Genomic DNA, 24,749 nt, shown 5'->3' with positions numbered 1-24,749 from the left:
AAATCATATTGAAAATCTTTTCAAACAAATAATCTTGAAAGAAGTAGCTGATGTAGTGAATAACATTTGAATTTGAGGGATGTTTGATCTTAAACTGAGCAAGTTTGAGAATGTCATACTCATGTAAGTGTGTGTTTTGTTGATCCATTATATAAGTCGCACGAGTAAAATCAATAAAAGTAGACCAATGGTAGATTAGTGTTTCCTCTTCAAAAAACAGGTCACAGATTTGTTAATTGATGAAGTTGTGTCCACATAAGCTTATCATAGTATGGGATGGCAACACCAATGTTAATTGTGAATCATTTCGCTATGAGAACTTAGCCTGGTCATGGCCATACCAATGTTGAGGGGGATGCTACTGCTGAACAGTAATTGTTGTGGGTGTCTCCACGAAGTCAAGGTCAGAATGTTGCTGCTAGGTCGATTACTGTAGGTGTGATTAGTTGGTGAGATGTTGGACTCTGGTCATGACTAGAACAATGTTGAGGGGGATGATGTTACTATGCAGTAATTGTCTTAGCTGTCTCCAGGAAGTCAAGGTCAAAATGTTGATGGTAGCTTGATTGATGTATGTGTGATTGGTTGCTGAGAGCATAGACAAGCTGCACAATCTGCAAAAGGACAATCTTAGTTGCTATGAATGGATGGGTACTGGTGTCATAGAATAGAGTCAAACCTCACGTGGAACATAATGAACTAATGAACTATTTCCAAGCACTGTAGATGCACTCACTAAAGACATTTAGAACAACAAGAGCCTTCTTCACCATGTACAGTTATAGATGCATGGCAAGTGGTCAAACTACATATTGTTATATTACTTTTCAATGGAAGGGCTACTTTATTAGCACCTCCATATACTTATGAAGACCTCAGCAACTTTGGAGAATATTCAATGCACATTTGAGTGTGTAAGGTGCAAATATTAAAATGAAATCTAATTCGCTACCGTCATTATGGTTTATTGCTTCAACCAAAAGTTTCAACAATGTCCAACACCTGTTATCCACATGCTAAAAGTCCAAATCAGGTTAAAATCTATCCATTAATTTGAAGGCAATCTCTAGCAGATTCATTGTCTCCTTTGGCTATTGGCTAGTTCATAATAGATGTAGCTATACCATGCAACTGTTGTGACTTCAGTTGCAGCAACTCTGACTACTTATGTAGTGTAGAGACTCTAGGAAAGGAAGTATACTCCTTACAATTCACCCCAAAAAAATTTTCGGAAAGAAAGTATGAAAGCAACTGAATAAATGGAAAATGGACATTCCCCTTCATCGTTCTCGACCTATATTCATCTTTCTATATGTTGAACATAACAGCAACAGTACCATTACAATAACACCTACAACAATTAACCTTACATTCACTTGGAAATGTGATGCGACTCTTTCACGTATTGGATTAAATTGGGAACAATAAACAACAGTGACCCATTCACTTGGAAATGTGATGCGACTCTTTCACGTATCGGATTAAATTGGGAACAATAAAGTCTAGTCCAATTGATTTCAAATGAATGTTGAAGGTACAAAGCACAATGCAATGGAACAACAAAGGAACATCAGCATTCCCCTTCATCATTCGGAACGAGTATTGATCTTTCTATATGTAGAACAGTCCCATTACAATTGGACCTGCAATTAACCTTACATTCCTTTGTAAATGGAATCAAGCACTTTCACATACCGGATTAAATTAGGAACAATAAACAATAGTGAGCTAGAAACTTCTCACCAGAAGTATGGAAATGAATTAAAATTTTAAAAGTGTACTATGTGCTCCTCATTAATTTCAATGCCATGGCATCAACAACGTGTTCATTGAGCTGTTACATTGACATTAGATAAACAAATGCTGCTCCAATTGATTTGAAAGAAAATTGAAGGTACAAACCACAACAGCAGAAAATATGTTGGGACAACTCAATGTTTCAAGGCAATCTGAATTTATTTCTCATGAACATAAAAGCTCAAACAAACAATTGTGGAAACAGTTGATGCATATACATTGCCCAGACAAAAAACATTGGATTTCAATGTCATTGGGAAACCACTTATTACATCAGATATTATTCGGGAAGGAGCGCAAGCAACTCGGTCCATATACTATGCAACATCATCATGCATTAGGCTCAAAGGCTATGATGGACCCAGCATTGTTTATTGTGAAGCTGCCACTAGGCTTGATGTCAAGCAATAGTGAACGAGTTTGAACAACACTAGTAGCGTGAAGTTTCAAGAATGGAACATCTATCAGAAGAAGAGCGTCCACATGGTTCCCATGAATCTGCACAAAAACATCTAAAGCATCTGGCAAAAGGATCCATCCAGTCAAGCAGTGAGTTTTGACTATACGTTGCATAGAGTCACATGTAAAACAAAAAGGGCAACCCGGCTCACGGCTAACTTATACGCCCCCACAAGAAGCGCACTAGTAGTCAATAAGTTGGGCATTTAGATGAGTGAAGTGAAGCACCCCCGTCACCTACAAAATACATGAAATGAATCATTCACACAAAGAGCATTATGTATGTACTACAGAGCCTTTGATTGTCAAGAAATCATACCTTCCGCCCGTGCCCCAAGTCCGAAACTTGGCTCGTGAATGCTTGCTGTATAGATTTCCCCAAAATTTCTATATCATTACCTTCAACATAAGCTTGCCTGGCCGCACCAAGAAAAGCTTTCCTTAAAGCTTTCGCAGAGCTAGATTTCTTAATCACACCAACATTTGAAATGCCACTGGGCTTCAAAGCCTTACAATACGGAGTCATAGCCAAAGGTGCGGAGGAAGCTATATCCTCTATTGAATGGGAAAAATAACCAATACATGGGTAAACAGATGATTAACACAGCCTGGAAATTACTTTGAGACATTAAGGTTAATATAAAAACATGTCTACCACAAATGATCCATTGACATACCTTCAATATTGGTCATTAGAAACTTGGATGATTGACCAACTTCTCGTGCAGTGTTGAGTTGTGATAAGCCTATAGAATGGGAGGCAATGACCATAACTAATGCAGATGGTTTGCACTTACCCTTGAAAACGCTGCTACCCTCATTGCAATAAATGTCAACATCCTGCAAAGGCTCTTTACCCTTCCCAGTGTGCTTCTCCCTAGATACAAACGAAAAGTGCGAAACCTCTCCCAAAAGTAGTGCTTTCAGTATCCATGGCCTCTACAATGCTCTCGATTGTCTTGCTGGCCTCCATAGCTCGTACAGAAGATAAACAATAGGATAGAAGTCGTTCGATGAAGCAGATATTTGGAAAACAGAAGACAACAGTACCATCTTTATATACACAGTGGAGGTAACGAAAAGATGAAGATGGAAAGAGGTCGCCAAGCAAACACAGCCAGCCGAACACCTCCGAAGAGCCAAAGCCAGCCAAAGACCACCTGCAGAGAAAAACTCCATGACAAAGCCCCAAATAGGGCCATTCATAGGACACCAGAGGAAGCTATATCCTCTATTGAATGGGAAAAATAACCAATACATGGGTAAACAGATGATTAACACAGCCTGGAAATTACTTTGAGACATTAAGGTTAATATAAAAACATGTCTACCACAAATGATCCATTGACATACCTTCAATATTGGTCATTAGAAACTTGGATGATTGACCAACTTCTCGTGCAGTGTTGAGTTGTGATAAGCCTATAGAATGGGAGGCAATGACCATAACTAATGCAGATGGTTTGCACTTACCCTTGAAAACGCTGCTACCCTCATTGCAATAAATGTCAACATCCTGCAAAGGCTCTTTACCCTTCCCAGTGTGCTTCTCCCTAGATACAAACGAAAAGTGCGAAACCTCTCCCAAAAGTAGTGCTTTCAGTATCCATGGCCTCTACAATGCTCTCGATTGTCTTGCTGGCCTCCATAGCTCGTACAGAAGATAAACAATAGGATAGAAGTCGTTCGATGAAGCAGATATTTGGAAAACAGAAGACAACAGTACCATCTTTATATACACAGTGGAGGTAACGAAAAGATGAAGATGGAAAGAGGTCGCCAAGCAAACACAGCCAGCCGAACACCTCCGAAGAGCCAAAGCCAGCCAAAGACCACCTGCAGAGAAAAACTCCATGACAAAGCCCCAAATAGGGCCATTCATAGGACACCAGAGGAAGCTATATCCTCTATTGAATGGGAAAAATAACCAATACATGGGTAAACAGATGATTAACACAGCCTGGAAATTACTTTGAGACATTAAGGTTAATATAAAAACATGTCTACCACAAATGATCCATTGACATACCTTCAATATTGGTCATTAGAAACTTGGATGATTGACCAACTTCTCGTGCAGTGTTGAGTTGTGATAAGCCTATAGAATGGGAGGCAATGACCATAACTAATGCAGATGGTTTGCACTTACCCTTGAAAACGCTGCTACCCTCATTGCAATAAATGTCAACATCCTGCAAAGGCTCTTTACCCTTCCCAGTGTGCTTCTCCCTAGATACAAACGAAAAGTGCGAAACCTCTCCCAAAAGTAGTGCTTTCAGTATCCATGGCCTCTACAATGCTCTCGATTGTCTTGCTGGCCTCCATAGCTCGTACAGAAGATAAACAATAGGATAGAAGTCGTTCGATGAAGCAGATATTTGGAAAACAGAAGACAACAGTACCATCTTTATATACACAGTGGAGGTAACGAAAAGATGAAGATGGAAAGAGGTCGCCAAGCAAACACAGCCAGCCGAACACCTCCGAAGAGCCAAAGCAAGCCAAAGACCACCTGCAGAGAAAAACTCCATGACAAAGCCCCAAATAGGGCCATTCATAGGACAACAGAGAAACACAGACTGCCATGCATCTGATATTGTGCCATCATGCATATGAGACAGTCAGCCATCATGCATCTGATATTGTGCCACCTGATACAGGAGATGAGACAGTCAGCCATCATGCATCTGACACTGCTAGGGTAAAGAAGAAGATGCGCTTTGAAGACAATGCACACGAACAGATCGCCATGCATAGTTGTAGCACATTAGCAAATTATAAAATTGTGATTAAACAAAACAAAATAAATTGAGCATTTTTCTCATTCCCAACCAAACGTATACTAAGGCCTACCATTCGGGGGCAGGCCAAAAATCAAAGACTTTAAATCTAAACCAAAAGACTCTCAGTCTTAACCTGATGTATTGCTAATCACGGTTTTCAACATACTATGTTGGTGCTCTAAATAACTGGAGTTGCTTATGCACTCCTTGGGAGCGGCCATGTGATATACTAGATGGTGTTTCCCTGTCCCATAGACCTATTGGTCTCTCGTGGACATTAATAGAGTTTTCTTCATTCATTCATTCTTTCTCTCTCTCTCTCTCTCTCTCTCTCTCTCGTGCGCACGTGCTCCTGATAGGCGTGCAAGGTCTCTCGCTGACGTTAATATAGTTTTCTTTCTTTCTTTCTTCTCTCTCTCTCTAGCGCACATAAAATTTCTGTGTTCTCTCTCTCTCTCTCATAAAATTTCTATGTGATCTCTCTCTCTCTCTAGTATCTTGGGGTCTCTCTCTCTCTCTCTCTCACATAAAATTTCTCTAGCGCGCGCGCTCTCTCTCTATCTCTCTCTGTCTTCTCCCCTCATTCTCTGCTTTTGGTCTAAAACGTACTCATTCTCTAAGGAGTTGTAGGGGGCCGTGGTGCTCTGCTTTTGTGTGTAGCTTACCTACGCCGCCGCTGCGTCCAACAAAAGCCTTCGTGGCTGATCCCCAGATCTCCTCCTCCTCCTCCTCAATTCCTTCTCCACCATCGCCACCAATTCGATCGATCCCAGCTTTCCCATCGCTGATTCATCACCAGACATTCATCCCTGGATCTCTCCCCATTGCTACCATTCTTGATCCAAGCTCTCCCTGATTTCTCCTGCCGATCGATGCCTTGAAAGCCCCGCACTCTGCTCAATTCAATGGCTGCTCCCAATCCTCAGCAACAACGCCCCTATGGACCTCCTTATCCTCCCCCTCAAAGCTCCCCTGCTCCCCCCATCGGTAGCCTCCCCACCTCTATGCAAAATCTGAATATTGGAAGACCGCCCGCTCCCCCCTGGGCCTTGCAGGGCTCGCGCCCTGGTATGCCCGCTTTTTCTCAGGTTCCTGTGGACTATTCAGCTCAGACCACCGGCGCTCGTCCTCCAGGACCTTTTGGAAACCCATCAGCTCCATCGAATCTCCCTCCCAATTCGGCCACTCCAGCATCATCAGGGGCCTTCGCTAACGCAGCTCCAATTCCTCGTCCATTTTCAGGACCGATTGCAAATTCAGTTCCTCCTTTCCCACGAGGCGTAGGCCCTGCTTTTGGTGCACCTCGTAGCTCAGGAATTGTATATTCACCAGCAAATGGTCCTCCTCCAGCAGCCGGGGCGGTGCCTCCCTTTCCAGGGGCATCACCTTTTACTCAAGGAAGTATTCCGGGAAGACCCGGCACTGCCGTGCAAAGTCGTGATCCCCCATCGGTAGTGGCAAACCAAGTTCCGAACTGGGCGCAAAGCAATGTGTCGAATGGTCCTGCTTACCCAGAAGCGTCGACCGGAATGCCACCCTTTGCTTCAACCAGGCCCCCCGTGCAGGCACAAGGTTCCGCCATGTACTACCCACAAAGGCCAAATGCGCAGGTTCCTTGGAGGCCACCTCAATCTCAGTCCTTGGCTTCAGGAGATTTTAGTGGAGTTGGTACTGGAAGTTTTCCTCCACCACCAACAGCACCTGTGGGATCGTCAGGCCCAAGATGGCCAGTGGCATCTGCTGCTCCTCCATCATTCTTTGGAGGCCCTCCTGTAAGTACTTTTTCTTACTATTGATGTAAATAGAAACACAGAGACAGAGAGAGAGAGAGAGAGGCAGGCGAGGGGGAGGGGGGTGGAACGCTGTTTTATGCACAGCAGCACGTGCACATGTGTATGTTGGGTGTGTGTTGGGGGACTCTTGCAGAACATGTTCTAACGAACGCTTCAGGATTTCTGGTACAATGAAAGACTTCAGCAGAAAGAAACAGCTTGCGCTATAGTATTGTGCCATATTTGAAATCGGTCTTTTGCAATTTAGAATCTAAGACATGTCTATCTCAAGTCAGGAGATGCAACCTTTTACAACTACCCTTGAAACATACACATTTTCCTTGAGGAAATTTCAGTCGGCATATAGCAGCATGGGCCTTATCTACTGATTTAAAAGGCCGTTTCTTCACCGTGTCTAGATATTTATGGTGCACAAGCAAGGTATCACTTATTCTATATCTGACCAGTAGCTGGTGAAGCACTGATCACATGTCGATTTTCATCTGGGCACCAGAGATACAGCTTGTCATCATCTGCTGCGTTTGATGCTGACCAGGCTTGCCTTGTCCTTTCAAAGCTGCCGTGAACTTTCTTGTGCAATCCAGTTACAACCAATATGTTAATCCCCTTTGTAAGATTTTTATGTTGGCTGTGCATTCAATCTTCAATTAAGTTACTCCAATATGATGCTCAGATGCCTCATCAAAATTGTGCCATTGATACCTAGCTGTCTGCTTCTTTTCTGAGCTGATCTGTGAGCTTCCTGACTGATATCTGTGTGGGTAGGCTCTATCGAGGCTCCAAATTTAGTCATGACTCAGTACTGATGCAAAGCTAGTGTCAACTAAGACTGAAGGCTCTATGAGACTGAAAGAACCTGATACAATGAGCTGAAAGGGTGGAGCCTCTAGGCAGGCATGAGCACCCCATGATGAATACAAAAAAGAGACCAATACACAAAATGAAATCTCTGGGCTCATGGAGAAAATGGGGTTGGCAGCTCTGTGATGATCATCTGGAAGCTGGTGTAGAGGTCAAGCCTAAGCGGGGTCCGGTGATGTATGAGGCTGCAGTGGCATAAAGCCTGTGATAGAGCACGGACGGCTGTCAGTATGTGTGGTCCGCTGTGGGCTCCTAGCTATTGCGGCGAACAAGTGCCACTTCACTCCCGTCAGCTGTGCCTCTGATTTGATGAGCATGGAGGGAAGGTCCTCTAGTTTGATCTGTGCCTCAAGCCGCTAGCGAGTCCACCGTGTCTCTCGCTCTGGTCCTCGATCACTGTCTTTTTGAGCCATCTCTTTAAGCCCTGCTGGTTGGAAAAACTCAGCGATCAGCTTTGAGTGGAGTCTGGCTGTACACCCTAATCTTGCCTATGTGTCTTGAGTGTGAAGAAACCAGCCTTCTCAAGAATGCAAATGTGTGCAATGCATGCAGAATTTGAATGCCGATTGGCCCTCCAATGGGAAAGAGCGCCCTCGAGAGAGTAGAACTCCACAGCAGATCCTACCACCAACTGCTAGCAAAGCGCCGATGTTGATGGATGAACAACCACAATCTCCCAATCAATATTGCTGAAACTTTGAATCTGTAGCAGCTGGAGGCGAGCATCAATCGACTAGGAATCAATATACACCAACGGAAGAAGAGGAAGAAATTGAGCATGAGCCATTCCCATGGCGAGACGAAGGAGAAGAAAAGAGATAAGAATGGACGTCGATGAGAGCTAGAAGGCAAATGCACTCAAGAGAACTAAGTGCGATGAAGAGAAAGTAGCAAGCAACTGGTACATGAAAACAATTTCTCAAGAATTGTAATTCAGATTGCCAATATCCCGCCACTGTAGAGGCTAGGACCTCGCAGAAGACTGCTGTCATCATGCCGCGGACCCATCTGCCACGTGTCCTCATGCAATAGCTCTGCCGCCTCCATCTCAACCCAGGAAATCTACGCCTCATTAGAGATGGGAAATATCAGCTAGATTTAGATTTAGATGCTCGTTGGGGAGAGACTAAAATGAAAATGTTTATAGACTTCACAAGCAGTTGTAGCTTGAATGAAGAGATTTTGGACTACCTTTTGATTAGCCTTCTCCTTTAGTGCTAGCCTTTGTCATGGCTGAGTTTGCCCTTCACCTCCGGAGTGCCGATAGAAACTCAATACGAAGACTTTGTATAAATGGATGCTCAAGTATGTGTGGGTGTGTGTGTGAGAGCATATTTTTATACTATGGTCTACACCCACTGTTGGGCGTTGATGACGTCAGTGGGGATGTCATAGTAGCTAGTCCCTGCTATGCATGATGGAATTTATAGTTTTCAACCTTGTGAGTGACTATCATGAGATTGAAACTGCACTATGTTGTGTTTTTAGAGGATGAGTTTGGGAATGTTCTTGGATTCATCTAGGTATACATTCCCTCTTGCTTGAATGGGCGGAAGTCCTCTTATGGATCCTCTCTTGTCTCTTTCTCTTGCGTACGTTTTCTCTTTTACTTCTGCATTTGCATCTCCTCTTCATAATCTGCAAATAGTCTTCTCTTGGTAGCACACGATCTCCTCTGAGTCAGAACTTAAATCTCATCTTCAAGTTCTGGTTCCTCTGGATGCTTGCTGAATATTCAAAATGCTGAAGTACCACTTCAGTGCCTCTTCAATATTTCTTCATGCTCAAAATCCTCTTCTGAATACTTAGCTGCTGAAATCTCTTTATAGTAACTTGCTCAATAAGCTGAAACATGGCTATAGATGATTTTGTGATGAAGAGCTTCTTAATCTATAGAGACTATAGATCATCACTCTCTTTTTCCAACTCTTCTATTTCAGCCCTATTCATTCCACAAGATGCTCTACATGGAGGGGAGAATTCTTTTTTCTCTGTTTATACTCTATAATGAATATGCCTACCCTCTATTCAGTTCACGCATCCATACACCAGTGTTGGCTGAATGGATAGCATTTACTCTTGCTTCTATGTTCACCGTAGAGTCTTGGGATGAGGAGGTAGAAGCCTCACCCTCCTGCTTGGATGCTTTGCCTTTCCCTTTTACAGAATTCGTTTTGGCAATTTTGGCTAATAGAGTAGGACATTTATGCCATGGATGCCTTGGCTTATGTTTTTTACATCCGAAACATTTACCCTCCTTAATTAGCTTTTTCTTCTCATCATCAATCATGGAAGGAAATGGTATCCATCCAGGAGGTGATTGGCTGTTAACATTTTGTACAATAGCTTTCTCTTTTCCTTTGTTGAAAGGTTTCCGAGGATTCAATTTTCTCTTAGCAATCTCAGCCAATTTAGAGAGGTCTTTCAGAGTGGTTGGATTGAACATTTGAACCTCACACCTCAGTTTCGGGTTAGGGCTGCTAAATACTTCTTCCTTCCATCATCCTCACTCTTCTCAGGTAACTCTAAAGAGAGTTTCCAGAACCTAGCTGTAAATTCAGGGTTACTCTCGTTATCAAATTGCCTGAACCTTTCCCAGTGGAAGGTCAATTCTTCTTCATGCCTCGGAGGCATGAAAGTGGCCTTAAGCTGCTCTATAAGTCTGGACCATTGAAGAATAGGCTCTTTTCCTGTTTGTGATAAGGACCACCACATCAAAGCATCCTTCTGTAGATGCAGTGTGGCAAGAGCAAGTTTCTCGTGATCGGTCTTATCTTGATGGGCAAAATATAGCTCAAAATGGCGAATTCAATTGAAGAGCAAGGCGCTGAGTTTACGCCTTTAACTCAAAATCCCATACACATGGATTATAATCTGAGTCCAAGAGGGAGAGAGGAGTCTCCCGTTGATAAGCTGGTTTCTCAGCTTAGCCATATAATTGAACAATCCATTATGACAAAATTAGGTCTAAGAGAGTGCTGAAATTTGGAGATGACGATTTAAGTACCCCCTCGAAGAGAGCCAAATTTCAACCTTGGGAGAGAATATAATTCCCAAAGTATGATGGAGCAAGAGAGGTGGATAAAATATGGATGAACTCGTTTCTCCCTTCATTTCTAAAGGAAAACTCCATATCAAGAGATTCTTGAAGGAGAGATGAAGGTAATTCTATAAGTGGGTTATCATATTTAATATGTGTGTAACTCTCATCTACATTATCCTCTTCAGGAGGAGGTGATGGTGTTCTCTCCCTATCTCCTTCTGGTAGTGTAGGAAAAAGGACAAGTTCATTATTAAATATCCCTTCTCCTTGTATTCTTTCCTTTTAGTAATACTAGAGAGAGAGAGAGAATGACTTGCTGTAATTTCAGAAAAGGGCTTTATTTTACAGCAAAAGTCAAGTGTTATAGAGTTGGTGGTACTTATGCGACTCCCACTTCGCTTGTGTCGAAAAACCACTTCAAATGACCTCTTCTTCCTTCTCTTTTAGCCTTTCTTGCTTGTTTTTATGATGTAAACAAGAACACTCCGTTTGGGCTACTTGTTTTGAGCGGATTGGTGTTCTAGATACCGTTATAGGGGGTACTTGATGGGTGGATCACCCCTTTAAAATGTTGTTGCAATCCGACTTTCCACGGGGGGTCTCTTTTTCTCATGGTTCAAGGGTTTTAAGGGTCTATTCGCACCGGGGGCCTAAGGTAACCCTAGAGCTAGTGTGGTGGACTATACAACCATTCATGAGAATGTAGAAAGTGGTTATAGGTTAGGCCTTGTAGAAACCGCACGGACGTTGGAGGTTCTCCTAGAATCATCTTGTCCTTGCTTCCAAGTTGAGCATAGTTTGTAAATCTTATCCCATCCATTGATGGGTGGCAACAACCTCACCCTACAGCCAACTAAGGCTGCACCTCACAAAATCCTGATATGCTAGGCTGTAATAGTCACATAGGCTGAGAGTGTTTGAAGGTGCCACGAGGAGGTAGGAGAATAGTTTTGGCTTACAGGGGTCTAGATCTAGGTTAAATGGTGCGTTGCCCTATCAGCTAGATTTAGATTTAGATGCTCGTTGAGGAGAGACTAAAATGAAAATGTTTAGACTTCACAAGCAGTTGTAGCTTGAATGAAGAGATTTTGGACTACCTTTTGATTAGCCTTCTCCTTTGGTGCTAGCCTTCATCATGGCTGAGTCTGCCCTTCACCTCCGGAGTGCTGACAGAAACTCAGTACGAAGACTTTGTATAAATGGATGCTCAAGTATGTGTGGGTGTGTGGATTTGTATGTGTGAGAGCATATTTTTATACTATGGTCTACACCCACTGTTGGGCGCTGATGACGTCAGTGGGGATGTCATAGTAGCTAGTCCCTGCTATGCATGATGGAGTTTATGGTTTTCAACCTTGTGAGTGACTCTCATGAGATTGAAACTGCACTATGTTGTGTTTTTAGAGGATGAGTTTGGGAATGTTCCTGGATTCATCTAGGTATATTGGCTTACAGGGGTCTAGATCTAGGTAGCGCCCTGGTGATGGATGGTGACACAGTGTATACATTTTGTATGTGGTTTGGTCTATCTTTGGGACGATCATATATTACTCTTCTATTCTCCCTCAATGACTGTCTGCATCTCTCTCTTTCTCTCTCTTCACACTAGTACACACTAAGGAAAGAAGTTGAATTTGAATTTAGCACTGTGTGATTCTTGGGCTACCTCTTTGTTTATCTTCCATCGCGGGGAGCGTTGGCTACATGTAGCAAGCAACCTCCACCTTTGTTTTCTAATGTGGTATTAGAGCCTTGAGGAAGACTCACAAGTGTTGGGAGCTCGAAGGTGAGAACCTTGTGAAGGAGATCTCAGTTCAGCTTGTAGAAATCAACTTCTATGTTTGTCGGACAAGTACCCTTGCGAGAAGGAAGGTGATCCAGATTCAATCATGTGTACTTCTCCTAAGCCCTTCATTTCCTCATCATGGCACATAGATTGCCCATTTCAAGTTTTGGAGAATCACGTAAGCTTGACGGAAGCAACTATCCCTCTAGAAGATGAAGATTTGGAGCAACTTGGTGGTGGAGCAAAGGCCTCAGGATGTCAAGAATGCAGCTAGGACAGTGTTGAGACTAGTGGATCAAGTAGTAGGCAGGGATTAGGTACTGCGAGATGGAGAGGCCCTCGCCATTGACTGCAGGATACATCGTTTTCAGCATGGACCACACTGAAGGACATTTACCAAATCAAGAACATGGTTAGGATCCTCTACTACAACATGAAGTTCGAAGAGGGGGACACAGTTGGGGGTTGCATAATCGAGATGAAGCTGGTGAGGGATCAACTGTCAGCTGTTGGTCAATAGATGGATTTGGTAGGGATTGCTAGGCTTTTGCTTGGCATGCTCCCTAGGAGCTATAGAGGGTTTGTTACAACCATGGTTGCAAGACAATGGTCAGCACCAGCGATTTTCGATGAGCTAGTGCCTCTACTTCTACAGGAAGAAGACCGGGAGAGAAAGTACGATAGATCCGAAGATAAGGCCTTTTATGCGCAAGACAGTAGGAAAGTCATAGGGAAGGGCAAGCCTGTCAACAAGCTCGACAACAAGAAGAGAAATGACAAACTGGATGATGATGAAGAGTCTTCTTCCAGTGGAGGCAAGATGAGGAAGAAATACTTCTACTACGACGGGCTAGGCCATTTTGTGAAGGACTTCACAAAGAAGGCTGACCAAAAGAGAAGAAAGGAGTCAAAGAAAGAGTCAGAGGAGTCAAAACCAGCAGCTTTTCTTGGCGACAATTTCGAGTGTTACTGAGGTAAGATATGCACATCTTTGTGTAGTGGTGTGTATGTTTGGCATTGATAGATGGTCTGAAGAGGGGCCAACAACCTTTGTAGAAATGGACAGCAATGTATGCTCAGATTGTTTTGGGTCCAAAGCTGATATCTTTTGCATGAGGGAGGTGTCTTTGAGAGAACCTCAAGTATTAGAGCTAGACTAATGCAGGGACAGTGAAGATGGCACTAGAGGATTGCACAAGGATCCTCCATGAGGTACATGGTTGTTTTCAGAGCAAGCACACAAATGGGTGAATTCATTGGTATGGATATTCTTTGTGCTTACATTCAGACTTTAGTTAGCATGCTATGGGCAGAATCTTTGCTTTATGTTTCTCAAGCATTGGGGGATTGCAGGGTGAAAGCTTCCTGAGGGGGAAGTCTTGGTGCTACTTCGAAGCTCGGTTGCAAGTTGCTGGAAGGTGACTTATGCCACTCTTGGTTGAGGAGGGATGCGATCAGTGAAGTGGGGGCATGCCTTGGCCAAAACACCCAATGAGACACTATTCTCCTAAGGTCTTCAAGATCCCCTATGGCTGGAACAAGTTTGGTTCTCCACAACCAAGTGAACTTCAGTATTCATCCAGCTGTAGTTGTGGTGTCTTACCCTTGTACTCTCTAGGCACATTGGGAAGCTTGAGAAATTTGGCATGTGATGCTTGGTCTCCATTCCACTGATTGTCAACCCATGGTATTCAACGCTAAATAAGTGAGCACATGTATATTGCTAAATGAAATCGTTTAGTCTTCACAAGCAATTGTAGCTTGAATGAAGAGATTTTGGACTACTTTTTGATTAGCCTTCTTCTTTAGTGCTAGCCTTTTGTAGCTCTTGCCTCCAACCTAAGCTTCTGACGTTCGTTTGTATCGCTACTTGCACCGTACTGCGCAACTCGCATCCGTACGTCGTAGAAGCTGCATCCCGTCCGTACATCGTACACGTTGGCCCGGTCTTCTTGCAAGATCACTTTGCAGACATCTTTCTTTGCAGGTTCTTCTATTTGCAGAGAAATTGGGGCTTCTGAGTTCTTTGCATGCACATTGCATTTTTTGGAGTGCTTTTGTGCAATTTTTGGTCAGACATTGCAAGCAGATTGTAGTTTGTCTAAAAATTTGGGGCTTTTGCAGGCAAAGTGCAATTTTGGCAACATTTGGGGCCTTTGGTCAATTTGCCCCCTTTTAGTTGCAATTTCTTGCAGGAATTTGGGGCTTTTGCATTTTGGATGCAATTTGGCAGTGGATAGATAATTTGGGAGTTTTGCAAGAAGTTTTGGACTCAGTTTGAGTCACATTGCAGACATTTGCCAATTTTTGCAGACAAATTTGTTAGTTTTTTGGGCATTTGCAGAACATTATGGTGCATTTTAAGCCTTTGATAGGCTGTGACAACAAATTGTCATTTTGGGCATATTTTTTTGCAGACTTTGGTTGTGCATCTTACTACCCAAGAAGGGATTTCACTTGTTTGGTTTGCTGAATTTTTTGAGTTGTCTAGCAGATATGGCTCAGAACAATCCCAATGAGGTCTTTGGTGTCCTCACACAGGAGGATAAGTTGGATGGCACCAACTACTCCTTGTGGAGCTTTATGGTGCGCAACATCTTAGTTGGCAGACATCTATGGGATTATGTCAATGGAGATGAGACAAGGCTAGAAACTGTGGCTACACGTGTGTCACTCCTACTCAAGGTGAAGGTAGGGGTACAGGTTAAGGTGCAGGACAAGTGGTAGGAGCAGCAGCTACTGCTTTGGTGGCTCCCACACTGGAACAGAAAAGGTAGGATTCACGGATGCACAAGCTCTTTCAGTCATTTCCCTTTCTGTCAAAAGGTTTATCATTCCTCACATTCAGTCATGCAAGACCTCAAAAAGGCAGCTTGGGATATTTTAGAGAGCATGTTTGCAGCTAGAAATGATGCCCGAGTCTCATTCTTGAAGAGAGAGCTATCTCACACACATATGGATGAGGGTGATTCCATGAATGCTCACCTCACCAAGCTTCAGTATTTGGGGAACACTTGCTGAATATATATGAGATCATTTTTGATTTAGAGATGATTACCACCACTCTAAATTCTCTTCCTGAGTCGTATCTCGGTTTTCATACCTTGCTGAATTTGTCATTGAGGGGGGGCAGCAATCCTCTTTCTTTCCACGAGTTGGTAGGACTCTTGTTGCAGGAAGAGCAAACAAGGAAGAACATGGCCACACGGTTTGGCGAGCATGCCATGCTTTCAAAATTCAGGCCCAAAGGCAAAGGGGATCAAAAGCAACATGGAAATCAGCCCACACATCAGCACAAAGCTGATTCCAAACAGCCCTTTCATAAGGCTAAAGGTGATGCAGAGAAGCCAAGAGGAAGGATATTTGTCACTACTGCAAGAAGCCGGGTCATTACATTGGTGAATGCAAGAAAAGAATAGCAAAGGAGAAGAAAAAGGATTCGGGTATGGCTGTCCTAGATGCATCAGCTCATGCACATGAAGGAGGGGGTGCTACATCCAACTTTGTGGAAGAGGATTATGCCTTTTTGTCTTGCATTTCAGATTTTCTAGTGGCTGGTCCAGATACTACAGCTACTCTTGAGGATGACTCATATGCTTTCCTGAGTTGCAGCTGTAGGAACAAAGTGGAGACAGGTTGTGAACACAAGTGAGCAAGAGTGCACACACAAGAAAGCTCCAATAGAAATGTTCAAATGAAACAATACTTGGTATATATAGTACCCAATGTTAGAAATGACCCAACAGAGGGTACACGCAGCGGAAGACTTATAGTAATGCCCAGGAGCTCACACAGTGTGCGGTGTGGGGTGTGGAATCACAAACTTCTTTACTTATATGCATTCAATAGATGTGCAGACTCATCAATAGACAATGAACCGTCCAGATAGAGAAACCACCAAAATATATATTTCCGTCCAAAACTATGGACACAATACAAGAGAGATAGATCCAGAGTCCCACCAATGGTGTGGTCCTCTGATCTTACCACAAGGTCCTTCTCCTATCAGCTGGCTATCTCTAACTTGAGCCCGCGTGCTCCACCTGGAGCTTCTGTAGACTTTCCGTCCTTTGACCTCAGCTCCTTGCTGCCCTAGAAGACAGCCAAGGTCTCAGCCTCACACTGAGCTAAGTCTGCAGCAACACTCCTTCAGCTTCTGGATGTAGGCCCCAAGGGTTGTGCTCTGCTGCTCCTTTCTGCTCTGCTGGAAGCTGCACTGCTGGATATTGAAATGAGGCCTGAGCCTCTCCTTTTATAGGCCCTGAGGCCTGACAAAAATACCGACTGGTCAGCCCTATTTTGGCTGACTCAGTCTGGCTGAAAACCGACCTGGTTGGCTGTCCCTACCAGCCCAACCAGGGCCCTATATAAGGGACTTCACTAGGCCCTTTTCAGCCTTTGTTCCATGCAGGGACCCAGCCCTCTTGACTAGCCTAACCAAAGCCTGGTTGGCTGGCTCAACCAGCCCCAACCAGCTGTACTGTTGGCCGACGTGTTTGCTGATCTGTCCCGCCATATTCCTGCGCCATCTTTAGGGTATGCTGCAGGCCATGTGCCTACCCACACACCTTGCCAGATAGCTTGCCATGTAAGCGCCTGTACACCGGGATACCCCGCCATCTCGTGCTGCTCCAGAGATGTCTCTTCTAGGCCAGATCTATGCCATGTATGCATCGCAATCTGCCATGGTCTCGACGCCATGTGTTGCAGCCACTTTGATGCGTCCAGGTACTTTCCTTTTTCTCTCTTGGGCACATCCTGCCCTAGGTCCCCCTCCCCTCATTTGGGGGCTTACAGATGGGGAGGTGACCTTTCCAACACATCTCGGCCCAATGCCAACACGTCGATGACGATGCTCCAGTAACTCCCTGGTTACGCGTAGTCCTCTGGAACCTTTCGGTGTCAAAATCTTTTCCTGGCTTTTCATCCAGTGCCTCCTGCTCCACCAGGTCCGGTTCCGCTTCCGCACACCATCCTGGTACACAGGTCCATCTCTGGTAGCTCCTCCTGGCACCACCATCTTCCGTCACATTCCTGCCTTCAAACTCGAGCAATCCAGCCGTCACGATCTTCCAGTTGTCCCCCTCATAATGAGTGAACAACCTGAAGTCTTCCAGGCACCATGCTCTGAGGGTCTGTTTCAACCCGTCCTTCCTTTGGCAAGGTGTGCAACCAATGAATATTTCCAGATAACCTGGACCATGAACTCTCGTTGAGTTCTCAAGCAGGTACTCTTCTGGCTTCAGTACTCTTTGTCCATCACCTTCTAGCAATCTGCGTCCAAGATTTGAAGAAGCACCAATACTTCCCCTTCTGCCTTCGAAGAAGGCCAATTCCTTCCAATCTCTTATCACCTGAGACAAATGAAGAGCAGAATCTCTCCACAGCATGCTATAAAGGCTTAAATGCAGAATATCAAATACATACCAGACTGTTGTACTGCCTGAATGTTCCCTCTGAAAGCAAACCCTCATTGAGGCACCCACCAAGCGCTTGTGTAATCCTATACTGTCCCCTTCTGAACTCCAGCATCCATCTGACCAAGAGACCCTAGGGCCTTCCATGGAATCCACCCTCGTGTCAGTGTCAATAGCCACACACCTGGAAGGTACCATGCTGTCCGTCACCTTCACAAAGGCATATGACTCCTCGTCGACCCACATCTCTATGTCAGACATCCTCACTGTGATTTTTGGATCAACATATCTGACCTCGGTAACATTCGGTGATGTCACAAAAAACAACTCCTCGATTACCACATTTGCTTTGGCCTCTCCCTTTGAATTTGAGTCAGACTCCTTTTTGTTTTTCAGATCCGCCTTTTTCTTTCTGCAATCCTTTGCAAAATGTCCTGGCGTATCACAGTAGAAACACTTCTTCTTATGCTTCCTCTTCGAAGTCCCCTTGTCGTCAGACTCGTCTTTCTTGGACTTGCCACTGTTAGGCTTGCCCTTTCCTTTGCCAGCGGAATCCTTTGCCAGTATCGCCTTGTTGTCTTTGTCCTCGTTGTAGAGCTTCTCCCGAGCTTTCTCCTGTAGCAGTAACAGACCCAACTCCTCAAATGTCAGAGGTTTGGTCCTCTGTCCTGCTGTCACAGCCGTAACAAAGCTCTTGAAACTCCGAGGCAATATCCTTAGTACCATCAAGGCCAAATGGCATGAGTGTGTCTTCTGACCAATTGCTGCCAGCTGATCCCTCACCACCTTGACCTTCATCAAATGGGTATGTACCGTATCTCCTTCTTCCATATCAAGATTGTAGAGTTGATGCTGAAGAAGCACAATCCGAGAGGTGTTGTCCGTCTCGTACAGATCCTTCAGGGTGGCCCACGCCTCTACTGACGTCTCGGCCAACTGGATATGTGGAAGAACGGAGTCCGCCGTAGTCCCTATGATTATTGCCAGGGCATGGGCATCTCTGTCTTCCCAAGCTTCAAGCTCCTCTCTGTCTACTGCCATGAGTATCTCCCCTTTCCTGTCCACCATGTCCTCCAGCTTCCACTCCCGTGGTCAGCTTCCACTCCACTCCCGTGGTCAGCTTCCATAACTTCCGAGCCACTAAATGACTCCGGATCTTCACTTTCCAGATCGGGTAATTAGTCCCGTCCAGGTTCCCAGACTCTCCAAAGTTAGGGATAGTGAAAGAGAGAAAACTGGGGAAGGAGGAAGGGAAAGCAGGGACTGAAGAGGCTGTAGAGGTCGACATCTTTGCTGTTTATACCACACAGCAAAGTCAACCAAACTCAATTTCAGTAAACCAGAACTCTGAACGCACCCCCAACCAGCTCTACTGTTGGCCGACCTGTTTGCTGATCTGTCCCGCCATATTCCTGCGCCATCTTTAGGGTATGCTGCAGGCCATGTGCCTATCCACACACCTTGCCAGATAGCTTGCCATGTAGGCGCCTGTACACCGGGATACCCCGCCATCTCATGCTGCTCCAGATATGTCTTTTCCAGGCCAGATCTATGCCATGTATGCATCGCAATCTGCCATGGTCTCGACGCCATGTGTTGCAGCCACTTTGATGCGTCCAGGTACTTTCCTTTTTCTCTCTTGGGCACATCCTACCCTAGGTCTCCCTCCCTCACGCTCTCCTCATTTGGGGGCTTACAGATGGGGAGGTGACCTTTCCAACACCCAAGTACTATTGGTCAACCATAGGGTTGACTTTATGCTTACAACACCATATCTTTGTAATCTCTTACAAACTCCCCCTCAAAGACATAACTGAAAGTACCTTGGAAGCATCTTAGGTGTACCCTGCAGTACCTAAAGTACCATGGTTGCACAAATTGATGTCGTAAGAAAAGATCTGTTGACAGGGCTTTGGTGAAGATATCCGCTACATTGTCCTCAGATGGACAATAGATGAGATCAATGAAGCCATCAGAAATACAATCCCGTACATAATGATAATGATTTTCAATGTGTTTCATGCGAGCATGAAAGACAGGATTGCTGGCTATGGCAATGCAACTTTGGCTGTCACAGAAGACAGAGTTTGCTTCACCATCTTGTGCATGATGCAAGTGATGCAAAAGCTTCCTTAACCACATTAACTCCGTAGTGGCTGAATTTGCAGCTTTGTACTCTGCTTCACTGGAGGAAAGAGAGACCTGCTCTTGCTTCTTACTGAGCCATGAGATACAGGCTGAACCCAATGAGAAGCAATAGCCAGTAGTGGACCGTCTATCATTAATGTCCCCTGACCAATTTGAGTCGGTGAAACCACTCAACTTTAGATTACAATCTGAAGCATAATGCAAGCCAAGAGAGAGAGTGCCATGGACATATCTGAGAACCCTCTTTGCTGCATTCCAATGTGTGATCGTGGGACAATGCATGAACTGGCTCAAAAGCCCTGTGGTGTAGGCAATATCAAGCCTTGTGGAGCATAGATATATCAAATTGCCAACCAACTGCCTGTACAAAGTGCCATCAAACTTTTTAGCAGTATCATGCTTACTCAGCTTGAGTCCCTTTTCCAATGGAGTAGCCACAGGCTTACAGTTCTCCATTTTAAATTTTTGCAACAATACCTTTGAATACTTTGTTTGTGACATAGTCCTACTATTGCCATGCAGAATGCGATAAGCACTCCTACTGCTGCCATGCAGAATGCGGAGTTATGGCATGCCAGAGATGGGCACATGAGCTATGGCAGCTTGATGACACTTCAGAAGCATGCTATGGTTGATGCATTGTCCCCTTTGGAGTCACCTCCTCCTCATGCCTGTGAGGGATGCATCCTTGGTAAGATGCATGGATTTCATTTTAAAAAGGATGGTGCAATACGAGCTACTTGCAAATTACAACTCATACATAGTGATGTCTGTGGTCCCATGAGGACACTTTCTTTTGGTGGTTATCTGTATTATGTCACATTTATAGATGACCACAAATTATACTTGGGTCTATGGCTTGAAGAAAAAATCAGATGTGTTAATGCATTTCAAACACTTTGTGGCCATGGTTGAAAATGAGACAGGAACAGTGTAGACACTTCGCACTGACAGAAGGGGGAAGTATATGTCTCATGAATTTGAGGCATTTTTGAAGGAGAAAGGTATCACACATCAGCTTACAGCAGTGAGGCCTACCCCTTAGCAAAATGGCAAAGCTGAGCGGAAAAATAGAACTCTCATGGAGATGGATAGATGCATGCTCACTAGCAAGAAGTTGCCTCATAGATTTTGGCTTGAAGGCCTCATGTGTGCCAATTATGTTTTAAATCAGGCTCCCACAAAAGCTTTGAAGACAATCACTCCCTATGAGGCTTGGCATGGGAGGAAGCCTTCACTGGGTCACTTTCGTGTTTTTGGATGTGTTGCATATGCCCACGTGCTTGTGGAGTGTCGATATGAGTTGTCAGATAAGGCGCTAAAGTGTATCTTTGTTGGGTATAGTTTACAAAGCAAAGGCTATTGTCTCTACAATCCTGCCACATGCAAGATTTTTGTGAGTAGAGATGTCATTTTTTCAGAGAATTCAGCTTATACACATGCTGGATTCACTATTTCAGCTTCTTCAGAAGATGTTTTTGAGAGGATGCTTCCTGTTGCTTTTGGTTCCCCAGCTGATGCTCATGCTGAAAATCAGAATTTACAGCAATCTCCACCTGCTCCACATGCCCCGATTCAGCCACATGCTGATTTTGTTCCTCCACAGGTAGTGGATGATGTTGTCAGGCAAGAGATTCAAGAGATACACGCAGCAAAAACAGTTCCGAATTGGTTGCTATAGACTCTTAGGGAGAGTATAGTTGAGGCACCTTTGCTTGGCAGGACTCGTAGTGCAGCAAGGCACTGTTGGAAAGGTCACCTCCCCATCTGTAAGCCCCCATATGAGGAGAGCATGGGGGGGGGGTGGACCTAGGTCTTGAGGGATGGCCACATGGGCAGCAAGATGGCTGCCATGGGGGCAGAGATCAGAGAGAAAAAAGGAAAGTACCTAGAGGCATCAAAGTGGCTGCAACACGTGGCGATACATACATGGCATAGATCTGGAGCAGCACAAGATGGCAGGGTATTCCGGGGTACAAGCGCCTACATGGCGAGCTATTTGGCGAGGCGTGTGGGTAGGCACATTGTCTGCAACATCCCCTAAAGATGGCGTAGGAATATGGTGGGACAGATCAGCAAACAGGTCGGCCTACAGTAGGGCTGGTTGGGGCTGGTTGAGCCAGCCAACCAGGCCTTGGTTAGGCTGGTCAAGAGGGCTGGGTCCCTGCTTGGAACAAAGGTTGTAAAGGGCCTAGTAAAGACCCTTGTATAGGGCCCTGGTTGGGCTGGTAGGGGCTGCCAACCAGGTTGGTTTTCAGCCAGACTGAGTCGGCCAAAATAGGGCTGACCAGTAGGCTATTTGGACTAGGCCTTGGGCCTAGAAAAGGAGAGGCCCTAGGCCTCATAATTCATCCAACCATTCAGCAAGAGCAGGAGCAGACAGGAGTAGCCAGAAGCCACTCCCTTGGGCCTCACATTGGGGGTGAAGGAAAGCGGAAGGTGTGCTGCAGACTGAGTTCCCTAGAGGTTGGACCTTGGCTGTCTTGTAGGGCAGCAAGGTGTTGTGATCATCTTCTGGAGTAGCAAAAGTAGGAGCAGTAGGAGTAGCAGACACCAGCACACTTGGAGCCTATCCTAGAGGACCAAGGGAGTTGGAAGGCTGTAGACCTAGCTCAGCAAGGTGCTGCCCACGTAGGCTGATTCATAGGCAGTAAGGTGGAGAAGAACACTCTGGACAGAGAGTCTACATATGCTTGAGGTGGAGCACGCGGGCTCAGAGATCTAGAAGTGCTTGACGTCTAGTAGGAGAACCTTTTGGTATTGTATCCTGTCCTACTTTGTGGACAGACGGAAATATAAAGTGTTGCTTCTATATTTGTCTGTGAGCATTGTCTATTGATGAGTCTTCACATCTATTCTATGCACATTAAGTTAAGAAGTTTGTGATTCCACACCCCACACCACACTATGTGAGCTCCTGGGCAATTCAATCAGTCTTCCGCTATGCATACCCTTTGCTGGGTAATGTCGAACAGGCACGCAAGGTGGACTCTTTCTGTTGAATTAGCTTATGCAGATACTCTTCTTGATGAAGAAGAACCTGAGACTTTGAAGATGCTAAGGATAATGTGTACCAAATGGGTTTTCAAAGTTAAAAGGAAGTCAGATGGGTCTATTGAAAGGTACAAGGCACGGTTGGTTGCCAAAGGCTATGCTAAAAAAAAGGGCATAGATTATGAGGAGACTTTTGCTCTTAATCCCGGATGACTACTATCAGATCAGTCATTGCCATGGCTGCAAATTTTGTTTGGAATGTCCATCAGTTGGACATAAAAACAGCTTTCCTTAGTGGGGACTTGCAGGAAGAGGTTTATGTCAAACAACCTCATGGATTTGAACTTTCGGGCAATGCACTTCAAGTTTGCAAGCTGAATAAAGCTTTATATGAGCTGAAACAAGTTCCACGTGCATGGTATGCCAAGATTGATGCCTTCCTGGCAAGTAAGGGATTACACAATAGTCCCACAGAAAGCACCCTCTACATCAAGAAGGATGGGGGAATATTTTGGTCATCATTCTTTATGTAGATGACATGCTGCTTACAAGGTCAAATGAGGAAATAATTGCAGATTTCAAAGCTGAATTGAAAGCTGAATTCGACATGACAGATTTGGGCATGTTAAATTTCTATTTGGGGATCCAGTTCATACAAGACAAGCGTAGCATTGTTATGTCTCAATCCAAGTATGTGCAAAAGCTCTTGGATAGGTTCAACATGCAAGACTATAAGCCTATATGGAGCTAGGGCTGAAGCTTACTATGTATGATGTTTATGCTCGCACGAAGTACATTGAGGTTCATTATCATTATGTCAGAGAGAAGTTGCATGCAGGGGAGATCAGTATGATCTATGTGTCAACAACAATGTTGCAGATATCTTCACCTAAGCACTTCTACGTGAGACGTTTGAGACATTTCGCAATGCCCTGAACTTATCTCCTTTTGGTGATCGATCACTTCCTTGTACATCATTACATTGGCACTACAGGGGGGTGTTAGAATTATTGGCATATTCTCTTCAGTGACCAATGTAATCCATAAGTGAGTTAGGGGCACGTTTCCCTCACTAGAGGTTTTTTCCCTAACCACAGTGTGGTTTTGTCATTTAGACAAAACCACCTCCTCACTTGTAGACTCTCAATCTTATCTATTCAAGCATTTTACGTTTTGCTCTCTGCTCTCTTGCTTCTTGCTCCCAACTTCAACACCTTCGTCATGGCTGAGTTTGCCCTTCACCTTCGGAGTGACTACAGAAACTCAGTACGAAAACTTTGTATAAATGGACGCTCATGTATGTGTGGGTGTGTGGATTTGTATGTGTGAGAGCATATGTTTATACTATGGTCTACACTCACTGTTGGGCACTGATGATGTCAGTGGGGATGTCATAGTAGCTAGTCCCTGCTATGCGTGATGGAGTTTATGGTTTTTAACCTTATGAGTGACTGTCATGAACTTGAAACTGCACTATGTTGGTTTTTTATAGGAAGAGTGTGGGCATGTTCCTGGATTCATCTAGATATATGAGCTCAGGTATACTACACTCTGCTAAAGTAGTAGTTGAGTAGTCTCGCCGATGTATGATGGAGAGAAAAACACCACACCATGATGGTGACATCTTGAATGTGGTATTTCTAACATGAGGCTCTCTTGAAGCTAGTC

At 44.5% G+C, this 24,749-nt stretch overlaps 1 protein-coding gene across 2 annotated transcripts in view; it reads left to right on the top strand.

Annotated features, from left to right (window-relative positions):
- Positions 1-5,623: 5,623 nt before the first annotated feature.
- LOC147891954 (protein transport protein SEC24 C-like) overlaps positions 5,624-24,749 on the top strand; it is a 58,791-nt gene continuing 39,665 nt past the window's right edge. For both annotated transcript variants that reach the window (XR_015542510.1, XM_087388937.1), the window contains exon 1: positions 5,624-6,811. Coding sequence is in view for 1 of the 2 variants with exons in the window: in XM_087388937.1 (XP_087245063.1) it covers positions 5,945-6,811 (867 nt within the window). In the remaining variant the exon portion in view is untranslated. The remainder of the gene's footprint in view (positions 6,812-24,749) is intronic.

Source organism: Dipteris shenzhenensis, chromosome 17, assembly GCF_047967505.1.
Source record: "Dipteris shenzhenensis isolate YYH24624 ecotype China chromosome 17, Dip_SZ_1.0, whole genome shotgun sequence".
NCBI classification, from domain to species: domain Eukaryota; kingdom Viridiplantae; phylum Streptophyta; class Polypodiopsida; order Gleicheniales; family Dipteridaceae; genus Dipteris; species Dipteris shenzhenensis.
The sequence above is the reverse complement of the archived record's forward strand: the minus strand, read 5'-3'. Positions and strand labels throughout refer to the sequence as shown.